A 21,678-nucleotide genomic window follows, 5' to 3' on the forward strand; every position below is an offset into this window, starting at 1 on the left:
TGGTTCTCTGCATGTTCCTGGACCCTGGTTCTCAGCGTGTTCCTGGACCCTGGATCTCAGCGTGTTCCTGGACCCTGGTTCTCTGCATGTTCCTGGATGCTGGTTCTCTGCTTGTTCCTGGACCCTGGTTCTCTGCTTGTTCCTGGCTCTCAGCATGTTCCGGGACCCTGGTTCTCTGCATGTTCCCGGGCCCTGGTAATGATTCTCCTGACATTTTCCTGCCCTTCAGCCTGCTTCCTGGAGTTACATGTGGTAATACTTAGCGCAGATTGCAGCTGAGCTCCCAGCCCCCAGGGGCCTCTGAAATATTCTAATAGCAGTTTCTTGGCAGGCAGTGAACAGATCGTTTTCTTTTGTCTGGAGTTCCCCTCCCCCAACTACTTCTGCCAGCTGCTGAAGACTGTACTGGGACCTAAGGGGGACGCAACAGGGCGTCACCGTGGCAAAAGCTCGAAAAGTGCCTTACAAAAACTCTGCCATGAAAAGGGCACACTGAAGACGCAGATTTGGCCGGATCCCAGCCTGAATGAAACATTCACATAGTTATGTTTATATGGTTTGGAGAGCGCCTGTAAACTGAGTCTGTGGTCTCATGGGCTTGATTTATAGGGGGCAGAGGGGAGAGGCATAACAACGGTTTGGCTAGTGTGCCACATTAGCTGAAAGGGGGCTACGTTTCCAGCTGCCCCCATGTAATCAGGACCAGCGATGCCCAGAGCCGATCATGCATGCACAGCACATGTGCAGAATGGAACAGAAAAACGGAAAGCCTGTGCAATGCAAAGCTCTGTTAATTAGAAAGCCAGGACTGGATCCCGATAGCATGGGGCAACTCTGAACTACTATCTTACCATCCGTGTCCATACAGGGCCGATTAACAGAGGGTGAACTTTAATAGAAGAACTTGGGCTGCTGTTCCACCACCTCCCATGTTTTCCAAAAAGGCGCCACATGTGTCTTTCAAGTGTACAGGGCGCATCGCCCCTTTAATATCTTTTAAGTGTGAACAGAGGATAGCACAGGGGCAACGCACTGGTCTTGGAAGCAAAACCACACAGAGCAACAGAGGTTCGAATCCGGGATCCGTGCTTCGAAAACCAAACTCGTGTGCGGTATTAGGTGGGTTATAAACAACCAATTGAATTAATAAATAAGTGCAGGCCATCTCGAGCCTGCAGATGTGCTTTTGCAGCTGTGTGTTTACCCAGCCTGTGGTTAGGGGGTCCTAAGTGTCCCTTATGCCTGTTTGCAGGAGGAGACCCTGCTCTGACATGTATTGTTGCCTTGCGTCGCTCTGAATGAGTGGGACGTCAGCTATGTGTAATCACAGGTTTTACTTGACACCGGGTGCAGTACACTATGCGGATTCTCTACTATGTGTAACTCTCTGCTTTTAAGAGTACAGTGTAGATATTCTGCGCGCACATTTTTTTGTATGTTTATAATGCGCCGAAGCCCACAGGCAGAGACTCAAGACAAAAACGTAAAGCACAGGACAATGCAGAAGAAAGAACTGGCAGAGACTAGTGCTGTTTATATCAACAAGAAAGCCTTCGAACGGTTGCAAAATTGGAGTGAGTTGAATTCCCGCCGAAGAATCAAAGGCAGGGTATTCCATGCTTCCGGGGCCAGGATCTTCCGTGGCCCAAGGCGCATCTTGCATTAGGACGCGTGAGGAGCCAGGTACCTGGGGAACTTAAAGGTCTACTTGGTTCGTATTTAGCTAGTTTGTCCGAAAGGTAGGTGGGTACAATACCATGAATGCACTTATGAGCCAGTAAGTATCTTGAAAGGTACACAAGCTGCCACATCCAGCCCGTGCAGTTCCTTCTGTATTTCAGAGATTTGAGTTTTACGAGGTAGTTTTTTTGCGAACAGCATCTTTTTGTATGACTTGCCGTTTCCGATTTCTGCTCTTGCTCGCGCCCCCCAACAGAGCATTCCAATAATCGATTATGGGAAGAATAATGGCTCGAGCAAGAGAAATGCTGTTTTTTTTCGGAGATAAAAGGTCTTATTTGTCTCAGCAACTTAAGATGATAGTGTGAACTTTTGGAGCTGTTGTTCACCTGAGCATCAGCACCCAACGATGCTTCTAGGTAGACGCCCAAAGTTTTTACTTGGTTATGACCCAGAATCCCACAATCCTCATTTGGTGATGGGTCTGTAATGCGTCTTTTCATAGACATCTTTATAAAAGTGTGTCCCTTATTTGTGCAGTTTTGGTCAAAATTGACCAATTATATATACATATACGTGTATATGTGTGTGGGGGCAGAGGAGTGGGGGGGTGGTGTGGGCTAGAGAGCGGGCATGGCGGTCCATTAAAAAATGGTCGCATTCATTTCCTCAAAAGTTGCACAAAGTGCCCACATTTAAAAGGGTGGCTATGAAAACACGTAGGACCGATGTATCAGTTGTCAATAATAAAACTCATTTTGCTCTTCAACCCTCTCGCAGGCTGGGCAAAGCTATTGTCCTCCTGGTCCTGTCCTCTGGCCCCCAATGGTATCCAACATAATTATCTTCCCCAGGGCTCAGTAGAGTGGCGTTGAAGGCTATGAGAGGAGGGCTGCGCCTGGCTATGGTGATATTTTAATGGAAGAACTCTACATTTCACTTAATGCAAGCCCTAATCAGGGGAAGGTGTCTGAGTGTTAAGCATATTTCACAAATATTTCCCCCATGCAAACAGCTGCACCAAGGAATTAGTGGATCTCATCTGGCCAATGGAGGCTGCCAACAAAAGAACAGGTCAACCTTTTCCACCCTGACCCATGCCCTGCTGCTCCTCTCCTGTGCCAAGCAAATTCTAGTTCTTTGGACCATGGCCTATTACTCACCCAGATGGCTGCCCGCCACTGCCCGATGCACAGCAACATCGAGTCACCCAAATGATGGCCCTCCACTGCCCAACAAGCAGCAACTTCTAAATGAGGGCTCTCCACTGCCCAACAAGCAGCTACTTCTAATGACCTAAATGAGGGCTCTCCACTGCCCAACAAGCAGCTACTTCTAATGACCTAAGTGAGGGCTCTCCACTGCCCAACAAGCAGCTACTTCTAATGACCTAAATTATGGCCCTCCACTGCCCAACAAGAAGTGACTCCTAATCGAGGCTTTAAGTAGACAATAGGGGTTTTGAAATGTAGCCTCAGAAGGGGGCTGTGCCGAGACCCCCCTTCCACTACCTCTCTGGTAGGGCTTATCCTTTAATATCTGTAGTCCCTGACACACAAAAGAAACAGAATCGACACTTTAACACGCACCTCGTTGCCACTGATTATTGCACAGGGCTGCGAGCAGCAATATCTTTGTTTTGCTAAAACTTGCACCCTTCACATTGTTGTCATGAGCAACACATTGTAGTATATGTTTAACATTTTTGGAATAAAGGCTCGAATAGTGGTAAGGACACCAAAGACCTTTACTTTTTTGGTAGAGAGAGCTGTGCCCCTCGTGCTACACCCAGACCATGGTTATCCCTTTAAATATGTTAGTGCAATTGAATGTCTTACCTGTGGTGTACAGGCACAGCGCAGCAGCCATCACTTTAACACCCTGAGCTATCTAGCATGGATTTGTACCAGCATTGACCTATTTTTAATGTATGATGTTTTATATTTGCAATTCTTCTGACTGTTGATTAATTATACTATACAAGACTTTTTTAAGTTACATTTTTTTCCTTTCATGGCAACTATATTTTGTAGTGGATTGAAAACTCAACTCCATCCTTTGCCCACACCTGTAGATACACAGACCACACCTTTTATAAAGACTCTGCTTTGGAAGCCATGCCCCAAAATAAATGAGGTTTGCCCCTCCCTCTCGATTTTCCCTCCCACTTACACCACTTCTTCTCAGGGGTGGGCTGGCCTCTGGGGAACTGGGGAGATTTCCGGGTAGGCCATTATATCCTCTGGGCCTCTTTTGTGTGGTTACCTATTTTATTTCCACATTTTCTCATAGGAAAAGGGTTGGGCTTGCTGAAAATATGTAATATGGGGCCACTTGGAGCATTATTTTCAGGGCCTCTTTTGGTTCCCAGTCCACCCCTACTAATCACCTGAATGCGGTCCCTCCACCCGCCACCCGCTGGTAGTAGCCAGGCAATGGCCGCCGTCCACATTCTAATGTAGATATACACAGCGACCCCACCCACTCCCATCCGCCAATTGCTCGATTGCAGTGATGCATTGCCAACTATACAAGGGTCCCCAGAGCCACAAGTGTCATTCTGCCTTTGTCTATACCGGAGATCAGTCTCTAAGCTGGGACCAGGATTCGTACCTGTGTTCCAAGACAAACTCATTGCCCCTGAGCTACCCAGGGGTGGATTGGGAACCAAAAGAGGCCCTGAAAATAATGTTCCAAGTGGCTCCATATCACACATTTTCAGCAAGCCCAACCTGGTTCCAATGGGAACATTTGGAAATACCACAGAAAGGAGGCCCAGTGTGGAGAGGCCTACCGGGAAATCTCCAGAGTTACCTAACGGCCAGTCCACCCCTGGAGCTACCCTCCCGGCACGTAAGTGCCTGAATTCTTGGGGAACACAACCCTGTTGGCAGCGCAGCAGAACAAAGGCCAGTGCTGTGTATTTGCACGTTTCCGAACCAGTCACAAGATTTTCCCAGCCGTGTGGCAATTACATAGGTTGTGGTAAATTACATTTTCATACCAAAAGTAGAGACTTTGCCTACTTTTTCTGTAATTTTTTTGTTTAATCATTGTTTTTAGTACTTACCATTAAGATAGCACAGAGAGTTAAGCGCTTGCCCCAGATACCTGTGTTCATCCTACAGGACAGACGTCAACATGCCTGGAGGGCCGACTCAGCTCTTCATCCTCTCAGGTGATACATTCACTAATAATAATTCCCATTCTTGTAACACCCAGAAGTGGGAGAAAACCTGTATTAAGCACTATATTTAAATGTCACATTGCTATTATTATTATTACTTTTATTTGTCCTCTAATCATCGAGAAATAACCAGATATAGCGTTACGAAGGCAGCCTGAACCTTGCTCGATTTACTTTTAGGAGACCAATGGGCAAGTAGTCACACTGATTTCCACAAGATCACACAACGCCTCGCTCTACATTCAAACAGGCAGCGCCACCTACCAAAATCTATCAGCGCGAGGCCATGTTTCAGATGTCATTGCGCCATGTACTCTTGTGCGACGCTCTTTTCTCTGAACTACCCCAGAATGATGCAATCCTTTCACTGCCAGAAGTTGTACGTTGTTGATTTTAAAGTTTTACCAAAATCAATCAAACACAACTACTCTGAGTGCATACTGCAACAGTCTGAACTTCCACTGTAAATGGCAGAGGGTACTCTTCATTATGTGCACAATGCTGCCGCCATGCGGCCATTTCCTGTATTCTTCAATTTCGGTGTCCATGTTGTCCTGCATTTTTGCCCAGTTTGTTCTTTTGTTTTTCTTTATCAGACCGTAACATAGCTAGTTGTGAAAAATAAATAAGTAAACAAAAATGACCTCAAAGGCAGAATGTCAAAAGTGTACACGAGTATTTCTAGCAATGAAGGGGAGTGAAACCAACGTCTTGGAAGCAACAGACTCACTTCCTCTTTAATTAAATGGCCCTTCCTCGAAATTAGAAACGTGTTCTCAGTGTTGTAAGTATAAGTTGTCTGCACATATGTTATGCTGTGTCATTGGGGTTTCTACTGCACTCCGCTGCCGTTTTCTGCTCACGAGAGTCTATATTAATTGTGCAGTATTGGAGGCAGATTCTCCTGTCAGATTTGTGGTGTCTCTGTAACCAGAGTCACGGGAAGACTTGTGTGTCCACGATACCGGTTACACCGTTTCTGACCTGTTTGTCTATTTGACTTTTTTCAAACTGTAGCAGGAATTCCTAACACAGTCAAGAGCTCCTTAATTGGCTGATGACCAAGGAATGGGACGCTCAAGTGTTTAGCAAAGCACGGAGAATCCTGATCTAAAAAGTCCTTCTGATCACAAATGTAAACTTAACGTTCCACTCAGACCCCTCTGTCCCCCCTACCCCCCTCCACTGATTCTGGTCTAAAGTCCAGGCCTCGCGGCTGGGCTGTCTTCACCTCTGGAACTCTCTTCCTCAAGCCAAAAGGATAATCTACGACTCTGTTGAGCCCAGGGTCTTTCCACAGCCAATTTATTTTACGTTCTTTCCCCATCTTTCCGTGATGTCAAGGGACCACCTTGGTGCCGTACACTGTGCTCAATAAATGCTAACAAATATACGCAGGCCATCTACCTTCTCATCGCATGTCTCGCATCTCTTCTTTAGGCAATGTTAGAGGAAGGTTAACTAGCTTTACTGAGTCCTGCATGCCATTGGGTTAGACCCTTTTAAAGCCTCGACCGTGCAAATGGGGCACTCTCTCTTTTCCAACTCCAAGCGGCTGGCTTAAGGGTAGCATTTTCAGTGCACACTTTGGATGGAAACCGTCAGCCTATAAGTGCCAAGGACGAGTATGCTCGTCCTTTTTGCATAGACTTGCATAATAGCCTGGCAGCTAGTAGAAGTTCTATCTGCTTCTCTTAAATGCAAATCTGTTTCACATGCATCTACTTTCTGAGTTCCTACTATGCTTGGAAAAGTACCACCTTCTGCTCCAAATTCTGTAGTGACTGTAAAAGTGACAGGCAGAATTAATCCACCCTCTAAACATGTATATTTCTTGGCCCAGAGGCATCAGTCATAGCACAGCACTGTGTCAGAGAAGCTAGCCCTGGGATTGAGGTACAAAACGGATGCAATATGCACGAGGCGACCCTAGCCTGCTGCTCCTGTGCCCACCAGCACACGCAGGGACCGATGACTGCAAGGGACAGCATCCTCCCAGACATGCTTTCCCAAATCACGTTAAGTTGGGACGCTCGTCCCTTAAAGGTATTTAACAAAAAGACCTTGGGAATACAGGTGCCGGTCTCGGGTAACCGCTGCCTGTGCCACTTAGGCTCCACGCAGCTGAGCACCCAGTAAAAGTTCCTCCATGGAGCGCGTCCAGTTTGAAAATGGTTTCCGCCTACCCATACCAGTGGGTCATTTAGGGTGAACCGCCAACACCCAGACTGAGAAATAGTAACCCTAGGGGAAAAGGCTTGGTGCACCCTTTTGTGAGAAGAACAAGAGCTTTATTTGTATATAAAAAGGAAATGGCGATGGGGTATAATAAGTCCTCTGCCGCAGAGCTCTTCAAAGCAAAAAGCACGTTAACTATGAAAATCTTAATTTGTGACCCACACGATATACAATGTTTATCCCCCACCATCTTTAGCTGCTGCCTGTACACATGCTAATAATTACATATGAACCCCAAGTTCATTGGCCACGTTCTCTTCGTCTCCTACTTCTCCACACGTGGGGTTCAATCTCTTCAGCTTGGTTTGTTGTTAGGTGATTGGTTAGGTTACTAAAATCACCGCCCTGCCCTCAGGCCCAATCACGTGATGTACACCTGCCCGTCAACACAAACTCAGTGGATAACTTCAAGGTCAGTCTGGTCATTGCAAATTAAAGCAACTCTTTTCGCATCCCAGACACACAGCCGCCCCCACCATGCCTCACCATCGCAATTTTATAGGAGTTGGCATCACCCTGTGCTCTCCCTGGTACAAATCACAGGCCTTGTTGTCCTCTTTTCTCCCCTTATCAGCTACTCCTCCCACGAGGGGCAGGCCTGGTTCTCCTGCGAGTCCCACTAATCAGTCGAATATGTGAAGGATTCGGATGGTTTGCTCACGGCATCTGGTAGTTCAAATGTGGTCGCCATTATCCTGAGAGGAGGTCCTGGGGCGCTGGTGTCCTAAATCTCAACTTGTGTTATAGCTGCTCAAGACCTCTGCCCTAGCTCCAATGGATTTGTCCTTCATGACCTGCTGCAGCCTTCCTCATGTTAGGCCGTTCACAATCCTTTCAAATTGCGCAAAGCCCTAAGAGGATACATTTGCGCATGTATGTGCAAGTTCCCTACCTTGCCTGGGGTGGGGGCTGAAATATTCAAGCACAAGGCCTAGTTGTTCAAGGTTTTCAACATGACCTGTGAGGATTCAGGCCTAAGTTCCCTACCTTGCCTGGGGTGGGGGCTGAAATATTCAAGCACAAGGCCTAGTTGTTCAAGGTTTTCAACATGACCTGTGAGGATTCAGGCCTAAGTTCCCTACCTTGCCTGGGGTGGCGCTGAAATATTCAAGCACAACGCCTAGTTGTTCAAGGTTTTCAACATGACCTGTGAGGATTCAGGCCTAAGTTCCCTACCTTGCCTGGGGTGGGGCTGAAATATTCAAGCACAAGGCCTAGTTGTTCAAGGTTTTCAACATGACCTGTGAGGATTCAGGCCTAAGTTCCCCTACCTTGCCTGGGGTGGGGCTGAAATATTCAAGCACAAGGCCTAGTTGTTCAAGGTTTTCAACATGACCTGTGAGGATTCAGGCCTACCTTCGTATCTGGTGTCACTTCTCTGTTTCTTGTCATTGAACAGGGATTTGTGCCATGTGTGATGTGCGCATACAGTGTATCTACCTATCACTCTATAAAGCTGTTCTTAGTTCACCTTAAATTTATGCACGTTTTTACAGTGACCACGCCCCGCACTATTCATCTATTCCCATAGGAATATCCGCTCATGTGCATTTCCCATGCATTAATATATTTTCTGCAGCCTAAATCATTTGGGAGGGGCTGGGACCTGAACGTGCATCCCAACATTAGCCATTCAGTTCTTTGTGACTAATATCATTAATTTACTTGTGAATCGCAAAGAAGGATGTGTCTTCCGGTTACCACTCACTCCCATTGGGACCCACGAGAGCTTGCAAAGTGAACATTGCATTACAACAATGCTACTTCTGAATTGGAATGTTCATTTTGTACAATGTGTCGAATTCTAGTTTCTCATTTGCAAAATCGGTATATTTGCATGGAGCCGCTTTTGTGAGCACACAACCAGTTAAGACGTGTTCACACGTTTTGTCTCCTTAGACATCCCGGGGCTAATTTTTCTCCTATATGTAATTTGACAGAGGGGACCTGGTACATTTGCCCTCCGGTGTAGCCAGATCCCGGCTGCCACATTTTCATCATTTGCACGGTCAAGTGCAAATGTGTACTTTTGCACTCCGTCGTGCAATGTGAGTAAACACATCTTACCATGTGCGCATGTAAGCAGTGTTCACAATTATGATTAAACGCATGTCAGACAGCATTTAATTTTACTTGTGAATGCTGCTTGCCATGCGCGCATTGTGTAAGCAGTATTCACAGTTACAATTAAACACATGTCAGGCAGCGTTTACTTGTAATTGTACACACTGCCTGCCATGCTCTGGTTGCTATGGGATCTGCCTGCTTTATTCTGGAGCATATGTATGGCAGAGAGGATAAAATATGGCAGAAACACAAGTTGTATTTCACCCCTCCTGCTTGCCATACAAATGATTGAAAATGTGGCATGGCATGAAGGCAAGCCGTAAAAGCCTTACCCAAGACTTTAACGCCATTCATTCACGTTACGCCACCACGGAACATGAGCTCCACCAAGATATCACAGCACACCCCTATCTTGCACTTTCGATGTGTCTGTGCCAAACATTGTATTTTTGTTTGTTTTTTCAATAAAATGATGCATGTAGCAGAACAAGAGCACGAAGAATTACAAAACAGTTATTGTTATAAATGTGGATTAAAACTACTAAATATAATATAATATTTTGTCAACTAGACAACACTTTAGCCGGAATTTTTCATGAATGCATTTGTGATTAAAAATCCTACGGAGAAATATATAGCAGTTACAAATTATTGTGTATAGAATAGTCTTTTATGCCGTAGACCTTTCAATTGACAGTTTACTCAGCCTTTCATCCTTCTGAAGTCGGTGAAATGTTTGCCATTGAGCTGGGTAGTAATACAAGTATTTTTAAGCCCCAAGAGACGATTCCTCTCGTGATGTGTGGGTTTTGAAATATAATATGCATACATGTTTAAGACACTAGAGCCCTCGGTTAGGTGCAGTAAGAAGGAAACTGCCTGGTAGAGCCCACGAGGCCTGAGGTTTGGAAAATAAAGCGCCTTAGTAATCAAAGTATGCTGATTGCAGATGCTGTGTAATTCGTGGGTATTGATGGGGCCTTCATGCGGTTGAGTCACGTCCAAGCTAGTTTACTATTCTTCCACCAGTGGGCGCTGCAGCACAATGCATCTACAGAAGCTCAGCAGCCGGTGTCGTGGAAGTGCTCTGTGTGCTTAAGTGATTGCCCAGGCATGCATGGACGAGAAAAAAGGCTCTATTCATATGATAAAAACTCTGCTTACATCTGGCTCCTGCTGTATTAATTAACTATTAGGGAACCCCTTTCACGTTTTATATTCAATATGATCCCGCTATATGGATGCAACAGTGGAACACTCGCAAGGTATAGTAGGTTTGCCTCCCCTGCTCTTAAATATTGTGTTGTAATGTATTTCCAACCCTTGCGCCCTCCCTGCCCTGTGGGTGCTTTGAAACTGTATTTTCTCATTGTATAAGGCCTAACAAGCAAACAATAAATAAACAGTGAACATCCCAACACAATTGCATCTTGATCTCAGCTGGACTGGGACGGATTTCTAATTGTAGTTGAGAGACGGACACCTACCTGTAGCAGAGACAGCCTTCTGTGTTAGACATCCAACAGGCTTCCAATTGGTCAGTGCATATGATAGGACGCTTTGGCATAGTCTGCAGGGAAAGCTTTAGGTGTCCCCAAAAGCCCACCTACAGGTGCACTACAAGCAGGACTGCTGCAAAGCTTTCCACCACCCATAACAAAGTAGCATTCAGCAAAATCCCCCTTCTTTGCATAGTGCCAAACTAGAGGAAATCTGGAACCCTCTGCTGATGGCAGCCGAGGTGACGCTTGTGTCCTCTAGAAGCAGGCCTGCCTGCTGGTACTGATGCCTCACACACCTTGTGCTGGCTATTGATTGGCCACTGTATGTCCGCAAGTCAGATACAGAAACCACGTACCGATTCCAATTGGCTGATGGCTTTGAGCACCAACCCATCACACAGCCCAATATGTGACAGAGTGACTGCAAGTGGTGCTTCCGTTCAGGGTCAGCATTGGGCATCACATTAACCAATCCTGTATTGGAGAATTAAGGCCCTAGACATCATCACATACAATGTTTCTCTCAAAATTGCATACAGCAGTAAACGTAGTTGGCAAGACATGGGCTGGCCCCATTATCCCATTGAATAGTGAAATCCTCTACATTTTGAGGATATCTGAAATAAATATGCATGAGAATCATGCGCATGTCAGGAATTGGGATACATATTATTAGATCTGTATGCATTGTGAAAACCTGCATTTATTTTACCAAACGGTGAGTTGACAACCCCAGTCCTTGACAAGATCCATGCGCTTCCACATTGCTCCATGACACTTCCGCACCATGCCGATGGTGGGCATCCGCTGGTAGACTGCAAACATGGGTTAATGCCTAGGGATAAGCAGATGCCCCTTAACTCGGCTGCGATCCGTATAGCGATAATGCCACTTTTGAATACTACAGTGATGGTCGGCCATATGTTTCAATTGCTGTGTTTGGCTTCATCCAGAGATCGAACAAAAAAAATGAGGTCTTCTATACCTCCAATGGCATCAGTTTACCACAAGTAATGCAGTCGTGGGTGTCCTGTGCAGCACCCTTGCATCTGGAGATCTGGCAGAAGAAGAGATTTGGGATCTTCCAATGGTCTGTTAGGTCCTTGCTTGAGGAAGACACACTATTTCGGATGGGGTTTCTAAGAAGACCTGGTTTTGTAAATCATGTTAAATCATAAATCCTCTGAGACCATTTAGATGTACTCATGTGCAATACTTTGCTGATCCTGCCAAGTATGTCTGTGTTCATGGTTGCCATTTGTTGTTTGTCTTTTCAGGAGGAGCCAAAGAGCAAATCCAAAATCTGTGCCAATGTGTTCTGCGGTGCCGGGCGGGAGTGTGCAGTGACCGAGAAGGGCGATCCCACCTGCCTCTGTATCGAGGTAAGTGCTGCTTCCAGGTTAAGAGGCATGAGGGGGAAGAAAGCGTAGAGAGAGCAAGGATATTCGCTTAATGACTGTGGCTACTCTTGACTTGCAGTTAATAACCACATGTATTTCCGATCTGTACACACATGTTCCACTTTAGAGAAGGCCAATGTGTTTCAGATGTTATTGGGCAAAACGAGAGCTCAGGTCATTAGATGCAGACACCTGTGCATATCAGCCTAGATGGCTGGAGGACGGGGAAGAAGAGTATCCCAGGGGCAACGTGTTTATCTTGGAAGCTAGACAACGTGATGCAACACGGCTCGAATCCCGATCCCCTGCTTGCTGGTATTAAGCACGTTATAAATGAACTATAAAATAAATAAATAAAATGAATGAGAGGAGTATGCCTTGATGTGATTTTATGAGTCTGCTGAAATGTACATTTCCATTTATTTTTATTCTGCTGACTGAAGCCTTCCCCGGATTTTTTTTTTTTTTTTAAATTGTCGTGATCACCAGTTAAACCTGTAGGTTGCTGTGTTCAACTGGTGATTACTTTAATGTTCTTTGAAATGGTCATATATGCATGGGGCTACCTCTGTGTGTACTGTTTGTAAGCATTCTAATTTTTGGCAGAATAGAGAACATTGGGAAATAAAGCAGTTTGCACAGAGTCACTTAGCTTTCTCAAGTGTGGCGACAGGGATTGGAACTAAGACCTTCCCCACTGACCCCTTTTAGCGACAACCCCCAGAAGAGTGACTGGACACCCAATCACAACCATGCACGCGACACCGGATAGAAATGGTGAACAGTGAACAAGCAGCAATGTGATGCACATGCCTGGAGACTGCCCCTGGGGGGTAGCGGTGCGCTGAATAAGTCGACATAACATAACTTGAAATAGACACTGGTTCCAGCTTCTCAGCATGACATGGTGAAAGGCCAGGGGAAAAGCAAACACGCTCTTAGCCTATCACGAAGAGGATAAGCAGACCTGAGCAGGGGGCATTTGGACCATAACCCGCAGCTGCAATAAAGAGCAGCATTCGATATGGGGCTGACTGCCACATTCCCCTCGTTACTTGGGTTTCAGGGTTTGGCTTCCGATGCCAATTCATGCTAAGACTTTATTTTGCTCACAAGTAGAGGGAATCGGCGAAGGCAACAGGAGCACTTCACCAAAAGATGTGTCTTTAGAAGCCCGGCCAGCTCACCTGAATCCTAATCCTGGCCAAATGCACACACGCACTGCACTCTAAGCCTTTTCTGAGAGTTTTCCCAAACCTGAACTTTGATCCCCGAGGGCGTTCCTAACACAAAACGCTTTGAGGCCCTACAAATGGGAAAAGGTGCTATATAAATGACAATTACTACTACTGCTACTACTGGACTTGCTCGTGGAAAAAAAAATGTGTGTCAATTTTCAAGAGCAATTCCGAATTCAACCACCAGATGTCAGGATAATGCAAGTTTGTGAATCTAGAACCAGCCAAACGGAGCAGGACGAATTGGCGCTGCAGTTCACCACCGGCACAAGCAGTGCGTGGATATGAAAGCAAAAAAAAAGAAGCGGTTTGCGTGTATTGCGCGACTGCAGTGTTTTCTGTCTTCCACTATCCGCACATATCTTGTAGAATGTCCCTGCTGTTCCAAAATGTGTCGTTTACGGCAGTACATGTTCCACTCCACAATTCTTCATAAAACCATAAAAATAATTCTTTGCAAATGCAACACGTTAACAGGGACAGTACCTCAATGTGCTGCATTTGCAAAGAATGATGATTTTGAATTTGGTGTGAGGGAGTTTAGACAGGGCTGCAATGTCAGCCACGTTCAAACGTCCCTCGTGCCAAATCGGCCACGCCTGAAAGGCTCCTGCGGCAAAATGGGCGTGCCAAATTGGCTGCTGCGCTGAAGTGGCTGCGCCGAACCGGCCCGCAGTGAAATGGCAGTGCCAAAAAAGGGTGTACCGCAACCACAAGTTGCAAACGTGTTCCTTATTGGTATGGTATTGGTGAAGGAAGTGTTGATGTGGGTGGCATGGTAACAAAAGTGGAGAGGGCCATGCAAGGCCAGCCTTATTGGCAGCAGTGCCCTGAGCAAATTGGTGTCTCCCCCTCCCCGCGTGCCCCTGGTCAACAGGGGAGGGGGGCAGGATGCGCCAAATTTTTGTTTTTACCTCTTCGCTGCGGCGCCTCACAGGGGGTTAATGACTGGAATAGGACGCTCATGCGTTGCATGAGGCCCCTATTCCAATTCATACCGCCTCGCTCCCGCGTCGGAGCGAGAAGGTAATCATGTGAATTGGGTGCTGATGCAAAGCATCAGCACCCTATTGTTATTTAATGCACCCTGCCACAGCGGGCGCATTTAATAACAGAAGGGCGCCTGCCACGCTTTCTTCCACTACCCAGCTCGGGAGAGCCCTTGAAAGACCCCACCGAGCTGGCGTGGTGGGGGCTAATGGCACCCTGGGTGGGCATGGCGCCCCTCGCAGGCACCCTGGGTGGGCTTGGCGCCCCTCGCAGTCACCCTAAGGCCGGCCCTGGGGCCATGCCATGCCATTTGACTTTGGTTGGTGTCTTATGATTTCGAATTAGTTATTGGGCTTCTCGTCTTGGGGGCTATATATTTTATATTTCTCTGGCATGTTTTGGAAGCATCTTGATTTCACAAGCCTTTTCCACCTGCTGGGGACGGAGGTCAGCACTCTGGCTGCTATCTGTTTCCACTGCAGTTCCTGGATTCTAGTCACATCACATTAATAACATGCACAGATAAAGCCACTAGATTTGGGGTTTGTGTAGGGAATACATTATAGGCGCCAGGTATTTCCATCATACAGCAAGCACTGCCACCCTGCGGCCTCAATCCTCCATCGTAGCAGCACTAATGGCTGATGTGCTAGTGTTTCTGCGAGAGGGCTAGGGGTTGGCGGCTGCAGCAGGGGCACACTAGAAATAACACTTCACCCCACAGTCAGTTTCTAGGGTGACCAGACATCCCGATTTTGGCGGGACTGTCCTGGAATTTAGCCCTCTGTCCTGAGAGAGATTTTTTATTTAAAAACCCCTTCCCAGTTTTTCGTAAAGGGGGGTGACAGTCCGGGTTTTGGGGGAAGAGGGGGTAATATCTTAAACAGCAACAATTCTTATCTAAAACGTGAAGAATTTTCACTTCGAAGGGTGGTCTCGAACTCCTAGTCTTTCCAATAGCAGCCATGTGCAGTAACTCATTGCGCCACACAGACCAGCGAGGTCTATCTGTATGAATCAGAGCAGATGCTCCTTTCTCATTAACATGATCACATCCACACTCCAAACAGAATACATGATATGCAAGACTGCGTGGTGGGGGGGGCAAGACTGCGTGGGGGGGATTGGGGAATCTAGGGGTTAGGACAGGGACATGTGGATGGGACCGGGGGGGGGGGGGGCGGGAGGGCAAGACTGCGTGGGGCGGATTGGGGAATCTAGGGGTTAGGACAGGGACATGTGGGTGGGGCTGGGGGGGGCAAGACTGCGTGGGGCGGATTGGGGAATCTAGGGGTTAGGACAGGGACATGTGGGTGGGGCCGGGGGGGGCAAGACTGCGTGGGGTGGATTGGGGAATCTAGGGGTTAGGACAGGGACATATGGGTGGGGCCGGGGGGGGGCAAGACTGCGTGGGGCGGATTGGGGAATCTAGGGGTTAGGGCAGGGACATGTGGGTGGGGCCAGGGGGGGGGCAAGACTGCGTGGGGCGGATTGGGGAATCTAGGGGTTAGGACAGGGACATGTCGGGTGGGCTGGGGGGGCAAGACTGCGTGGGGCGGATTGGGGAATCTAGGGGTTAGGACAGGGACATGCAGGGGAGCCGGGGGGGGGGCAAGACTGCGTGGGGCAGATTGGGGAATCTAGGGGTTAGGACAGGGACATGTGGGTGGGGCCGGGGGGGCAAGACTGCGTGGGGCGGATTGGGGAATCTAGGGGTTAGGACAGGGACATGTGGGGGCGCCGGGGGGGCAAGACTGCGTGGGGGGATTGGGGAATCTAGGGGTTAGGACAGGGACATATGGGTGGGGCCGGGGGGGGCAAGACTGCGTGGGGCGGATTGGGGAATCTAGGGGTTAGGACAGGGACATGTCAGGGGGGGTGGGGGGGCAAGACTGCGTGGGGCGTATTGGGGAATCTAGGGGTTAGGACAGGGACATGCAGGAGGGCCGGGGGGGGGCAAGACTGCGTGGGGCAGATTGGGGAATCTAGGGGTTAGGACAGGGACATGTGGGTGGGGCCGGGGGGGCAAGACTGCGTGGGGCGGATTGGGGAATCTAGGGGTTAGGACAGGGACATGTGGGGGCGCCGGGGGGGCAAGACTGCGTGGGGGGATTGGAGAATCTAGGGGTTAGGACATGGACATGTGGGTGGGGCCGGGGGGGCAAGACTGCGTGGGGCGGATTGGGGAATCTAGGAGTTAGGACAGGGACGTGGGGCCGGGGGGGGCAAGACTGCGTGGGGCAGATTGGGGAATCTAGGGGTTAGGACAGGGACATGTGGGTGGGGCCGGGGGGGCAAGACTCCGTGGGGCGGATTGGGGAATCTAGGGGTTAGGACAGGAACATGTGGGTGGGGCCGGGGGGGGGCAAGACTCCGTGGGGCGGATTGGGGAATCTAGGGGTTAGGACAGGGACATGTGGGTGGGGCCGGGGGGGGCAAGACTGCGTGGGTTGGATTGGGGAATCTAGGGGTTAGGACAGGGACATGTGGGTGGGGCTGGGGGGGCAAGACTGCGTGGGGCGGATTGGGGAATCTAGGGGTTAGGACAGGGACATGTGGGTGGGGCCGGGGGGGGGCAAGACTGCGTGGGGCAGATTGGGGAATCTAGGGCTTAGGACAGGGACATATGGGTGGGGCCGGGGGGGGCAAGACTGCGTGGGGCGGATTGGGGAATCTAGGGGTTAGGACAGGGACATGTGGGTGGGGCCAGGGGGGGCAAGACTGCGTGGGGCGGATTGGGGAATCTAGGGCTTAGGACAGGGACATGTGGGTGGAGCCGGGGGGGGGCAAGACTGCTGGGGGTGGATTGGGGAATCTATGGGTTAGGACAGGGACATGTGGGGGGGGGGCGGGAGGGCAAGACTGCGTGGGGCGGATTGGGGAATCTAGGGGTTAGGACAGGGACATGTGGGTGGGGCCGGGGGGGCAAGACTGCGTGTGGCAGATTGGGGAATCTAGGGGTTAGGACAGGGACATGTGGATGGGGCGGGGGGGCAAGACTGCGTGGGGCGGATTGGGGAATCTAGGGGTTAGGACAGGGACATGTTGGTGGGGCCGGGGGGGGCAAGACTGCGTGGGGCGGATTGGGGAATCTAGGGGTTAGGACATGTGGCTGGGGCCGGGGGGGGGCAAGACTGCGTGGGGCGGATTGGGGAATCTAGGGGTTAGGACAGGGACATGTGGGTGGGGCCGGGGGGGCAAGACTGCGTGGGGCGGATTGGGGAATCTAAGGGTTAGGACAGGGACATGTGGGGGGGGCATGAGGGGGTACTCCTTTTATCTTTTGGCCGTCCTGGTTTTTCATATTGAAAATCTGGTCACCCTATCACTTTCATCTCCTATAGATGTATTTTTGGCCCTTTCCTGTTGGTGCTAAATCACCCCCCAGGAAATGCAACTAAAGATACATCAGGGGGACACCTTCGCCCCTACCGCGGGTGGCAGACTGTTAACATGATGAGAAAATACATCAGAGTCGTCACACACAGAGGCAATGCATAGACACATGTTTCTTCATATGTTTCAGAAATGCAAACCCCACAAGAGGCCGGTGTGCGGCAGTAACGCCAAGACGTACCACAACCACTGCGAGCTGCACCGGGATGCCTGCCTGACTGGCTCCAAAATACAGGTGGATTATGACGGGCACTGCAAAGGTGAGTAGGGCATGCCTTGGTGATATGATATTTTATTTATAGCGCGCCTATACACAAGTGTTTCAAGGCGCGACTGAGGAAGCCATGGGGATTTTAGTAGAATAAAAAGCAGTCCCTTGGGTTTGTTCATGTCTGCCCGGTGGCCCTCTGGCATGTATGAAATCGTGGCCAAGATCTGTCTGTTCAGCCAGCTGCACTGTGCATTCTGTTCCCCATTTTAGGTATAGGCCTATAAGACCCAGCATGCAACATACTGTTGTCGTAAATGACCTGGGGCCACAGATCTCCCAGAGCTGGTCACTGGACACTCTGTATTAGTTTTCACCCATTGGCCGCGTGGCTAGTCAGATCTCCCAGAGCTGGTCACTGGACACTGTGTGTATTTGTTTTCATCCATGGGCCATGTGATTGGTCAGATCTCCCAGAGCTGGTCACTGGACACTGTGTGTATTTGTTTTCATCCATGGGCCATGTGATTGGTCAGATCTCCCAGAGCTGGTCACTGGACACTGTGTGTATTTGTTTTCATCCATGGACCACGCGATTGGTCAGATCTCCCAGAGCTGGTCACTGGACACTGTGTGTATTTGTTTTCATCCATGGGCCACGTGATTGGTCAGATCTCCCAGAGCTGGTCACTGGACACTCTGGGTGTTTCTTTTCACCCATTGGCCGTGTGGATAGTCAGATCTCCCAGAGCTGGTCACTGGACACTCTGTGTATTTGTTTTCATCCATGGGCCACGCGATTGGTCAGATCTACCAGAGCTGGTCACTGGACACTCTGTGTATTTGATTTCATCCATGGGCCACGCGATTGGTCAGATATCCCGAGCTGGTCACTGCACACTGTTTTCTTTTCACCCATTGGCCGCGTGGATAGTCAGATCTCCCAGAGCTGGTCACTGGACACTCTGTGTATTGGTTTTCACCCATTGGCTGTGTGGATAGTCAGATCTCCCGGAGATGGTCCCTGGACACTGTTTTCTTTTCACCCATTGGCCGCGTGGATAGTCAGATCTCCCAGAGCTGGTCACTGGACACTCTGTGTATTGGTTTTCACCCATTGGCCGCGTGGATAGTCAGATCTCCCGGAGCTGGTCACTGGACAATGTTTTCTTTTCACCCATTGGCCACGTGGATAGTCAGATCTCCCAGAGCTGGTCACTGGACACTGTGTGTATTTGTTTTCATCCATGGACCACGCGATTGGTCAGATCTCCCAGAGCTGGTCACTGGACACTCTGGGTGTTTGTTTTCACCCATATGCCACGTGGATAGTCAGATATCCCGAGCTGGTCACTGGACACTCTGTGTATTGGTTTTCACCCATTGGCTGTGTGGATAGTCAGATCTCCCGGAGCTGATCCCTGGACACTGTTTTCTTTTCACCCATTGGCCACGTGGATAGTCATCTCAGGAATTGCAAGATGAACATTGAAAGTGCTGGAATCTACAGACTGCTGGAGCACAGCGCTATAGGCGTAGCCAGGATTATCTAACAAGTGAAGCCTGAAGCTAATGTAGTTGGGCCCACTGCAGTGACATTAACAGTGCTGCTGAGTGGGCATTTATAGATTTTGGGTGGGCCTTGCCCGCTCAGGCCCTACCCTGTCTGTGCCTCTGCAGCACTGCTGGGATCCTACAGGACCATTCATGAGCCATCGGAGGCTGAGGATAGCTTCACGGGCCATCACTCTGGCTTTCCCAATGCTAGAGAAACAGATGATCAGCTAGACGCGAAGTAACTCATGCTTCAGGCTTCACTGGTCAGACAGTCCCTGGCACTGTGCAGTGGCTTGAGGACCTCCCTAGGAGGCGGCGAGCCAAACTGGGATTGTTAATGAGGTGGGAGGGTACGTGTTGCATTTCTGAGGGAGGTGACGCCATCCTTGTGGTACATGATTGTGTGTTTTTTTCATTCCAGAGAAGACATCTGACAAGCCTGCAGCCACCCCAGGTGAGGAGAGGGGTGCCTATATACAGAAATACTCCATAAACAATATGATCGGCAGCTGCACATCTCTAGCTCACATGCTCTCTCCTTCCCTTCACTGATTGACAGCTGTACATCAGTAGCTCACATGCTCTCTCCTTCCCTTCACTGAATGACTGCTGTACATCAGTAGCTCACATGCGCTCTCCCTCTCTTCACTGATTGACAGATGTACATCTGTAGCTCACATGCTCTCTCCTTCCCTTCACTGATTGACAGCTGTACATCTCTAGCTCACATGCTCTCTCCCTCTCATCACTGAATGACTGCTGTACATCAGTAGCTCACATGCGCTCTCCATCTCTTCACTGATTGACAGCTGTACATCTCTAGCTCACATGCTCTCTCCCTCTCATCACTGAATGACTGCTGTACATCAGTAGCTCACATGCGCTCTCCGTCTCTTCACTGATTGACAGCTGTACATCTCTAGCTCACATGCTCTCTCCCTCTCATCACTGAATGACTGCTGTACATCAGTAGCTCACATGCGCTCTCCGTCTCTTCACTGATTGACTGCTGTACATCAGTAGCTCACATGCGCTCTCCGTCTCTTCCCTGATTGACAGCTGTACATCAGTAGCTCACATGCTCTCTCCTTCCCTTCACTGATTGACAGCTGTACATCTCTAGCTCACATGCTCTCTCCTTCCCTTCACTGATTGACAGCTGTACATCTCTAGCTCACATGCTCTCTCCCTCTCATCACTGAATGACTGCTGTACATCAGTAGCTCACATGCGTTCTCCGTCTCTTCCCTGATTGACAGCTGTACATCAGTAGCTCACATGCTCTCTCCTTCCCTTCACTGATTGACAGCTGTACATCAGTAGCTCACATGCTCTCTCCTTCCCTTCACTGATTGACAGCTGTACATCTCTAGCTCACATGCTCTCTCCCTCTCATCACTGAATGACTGCTGTACATCAGTAGCTCACATGCGCTCTCCGTCTCTTCACTGATTGACAGCTGTACATCTCTAGCTCACATGCTCTCTCCTTCCCTTCACTGATTGACAGCTGTACATCTCTAGCTCACATGCTCTCTCCTTCCCTTCACTGATTGACAGCTGTACATCTCTAGCTCACATGCGCTCTCCGTCTCTTCACTGATTGACAGCTGTACATCTCTAGCTCACATGCACTCTGCCTCTCTTCACTGATTGACAGCTGTACATCTCTAGCTCAAATGCTCTCTCGTTCTCGTCACTGATTGACAGCTGTACATCTCTAGCTCACATGCTCTCCCTCTCTTCACTGATTGGCAGCCGTACATCTCTAGCTCACATGCTCTCTCCCTCTCTTCACTGATTGACAGATGTACATCTGTAGCTCACATGCACTCTGCCTCTCTTCACTGATTGACAGCTGTACATCTCTAGCTCAAATGCTCTCTCGTTCTCTTCACTGATTGACAGCTGTACATCTCTAGCTCACATGCTCTCCCTCTCTTCACTGATTGACAGCTGCACATCTCTAGCTCACATACGCTCTTCCTGTACATCTGTAGCTCACATTCTCTCTCCCTCTCTTCACTGATTGACAGCTGGAGATCTCTAGCTCACATGCTCTCTCCCTCTCTTCACTGATTGGCAGCTGTACATCTCTAGCTCACATGCGCTCGCCCACTCTTCACTGATTGACAGCTGCACATCTCTAAGTCACATGCGCTCTCCCTGTACATCTCTAGCTCACATGCTCTCTCCCTCTCTTCACTGATTGGCAG

General features: G+C 49.0%; 1 protein-coding gene across 3 annotated transcripts in view; it reads left to right on the forward strand.

The window, feature by feature from the left end:
* FSTL1 (follistatin like 1) overlaps positions 1 to 21,678 on the forward strand; it is a 151,883-nt gene that overhangs the window by 83,065 nt on the left and 47,140 nt on the right. For 2 of the 3 annotated variants that reach the window (XM_069635844.1, XM_069635845.1), the window contains exons 3-5: positions 11,952 to 12,056; positions 17,829 to 17,958; positions 19,885 to 19,917. In XM_069635844.1, coding sequence (XP_069491945.1) covers positions 11,952 to 12,056; positions 17,829 to 17,958; positions 19,885 to 19,917 — 268 coding nt within the window. Of the gene's footprint in view, positions 1 to 11,894; positions 12,057 to 17,828; positions 17,959 to 19,884; positions 19,918 to 21,678 lie in introns of those variants that run through there. The other variant, XM_069635843.1, reaches the window with a different exon arrangement.

The sequence above is a fragment of the Ambystoma mexicanum genome, chromosome 7p (assembly GCF_040938575.1).
Source record: "Ambystoma mexicanum isolate Mex_15411 chromosome 7p, UKY_AmexF1_1, whole genome shotgun sequence".
Lineage (NCBI taxonomy): Eukaryota > Metazoa > Chordata > Amphibia > Caudata > Ambystomatidae > Ambystoma > Ambystoma mexicanum.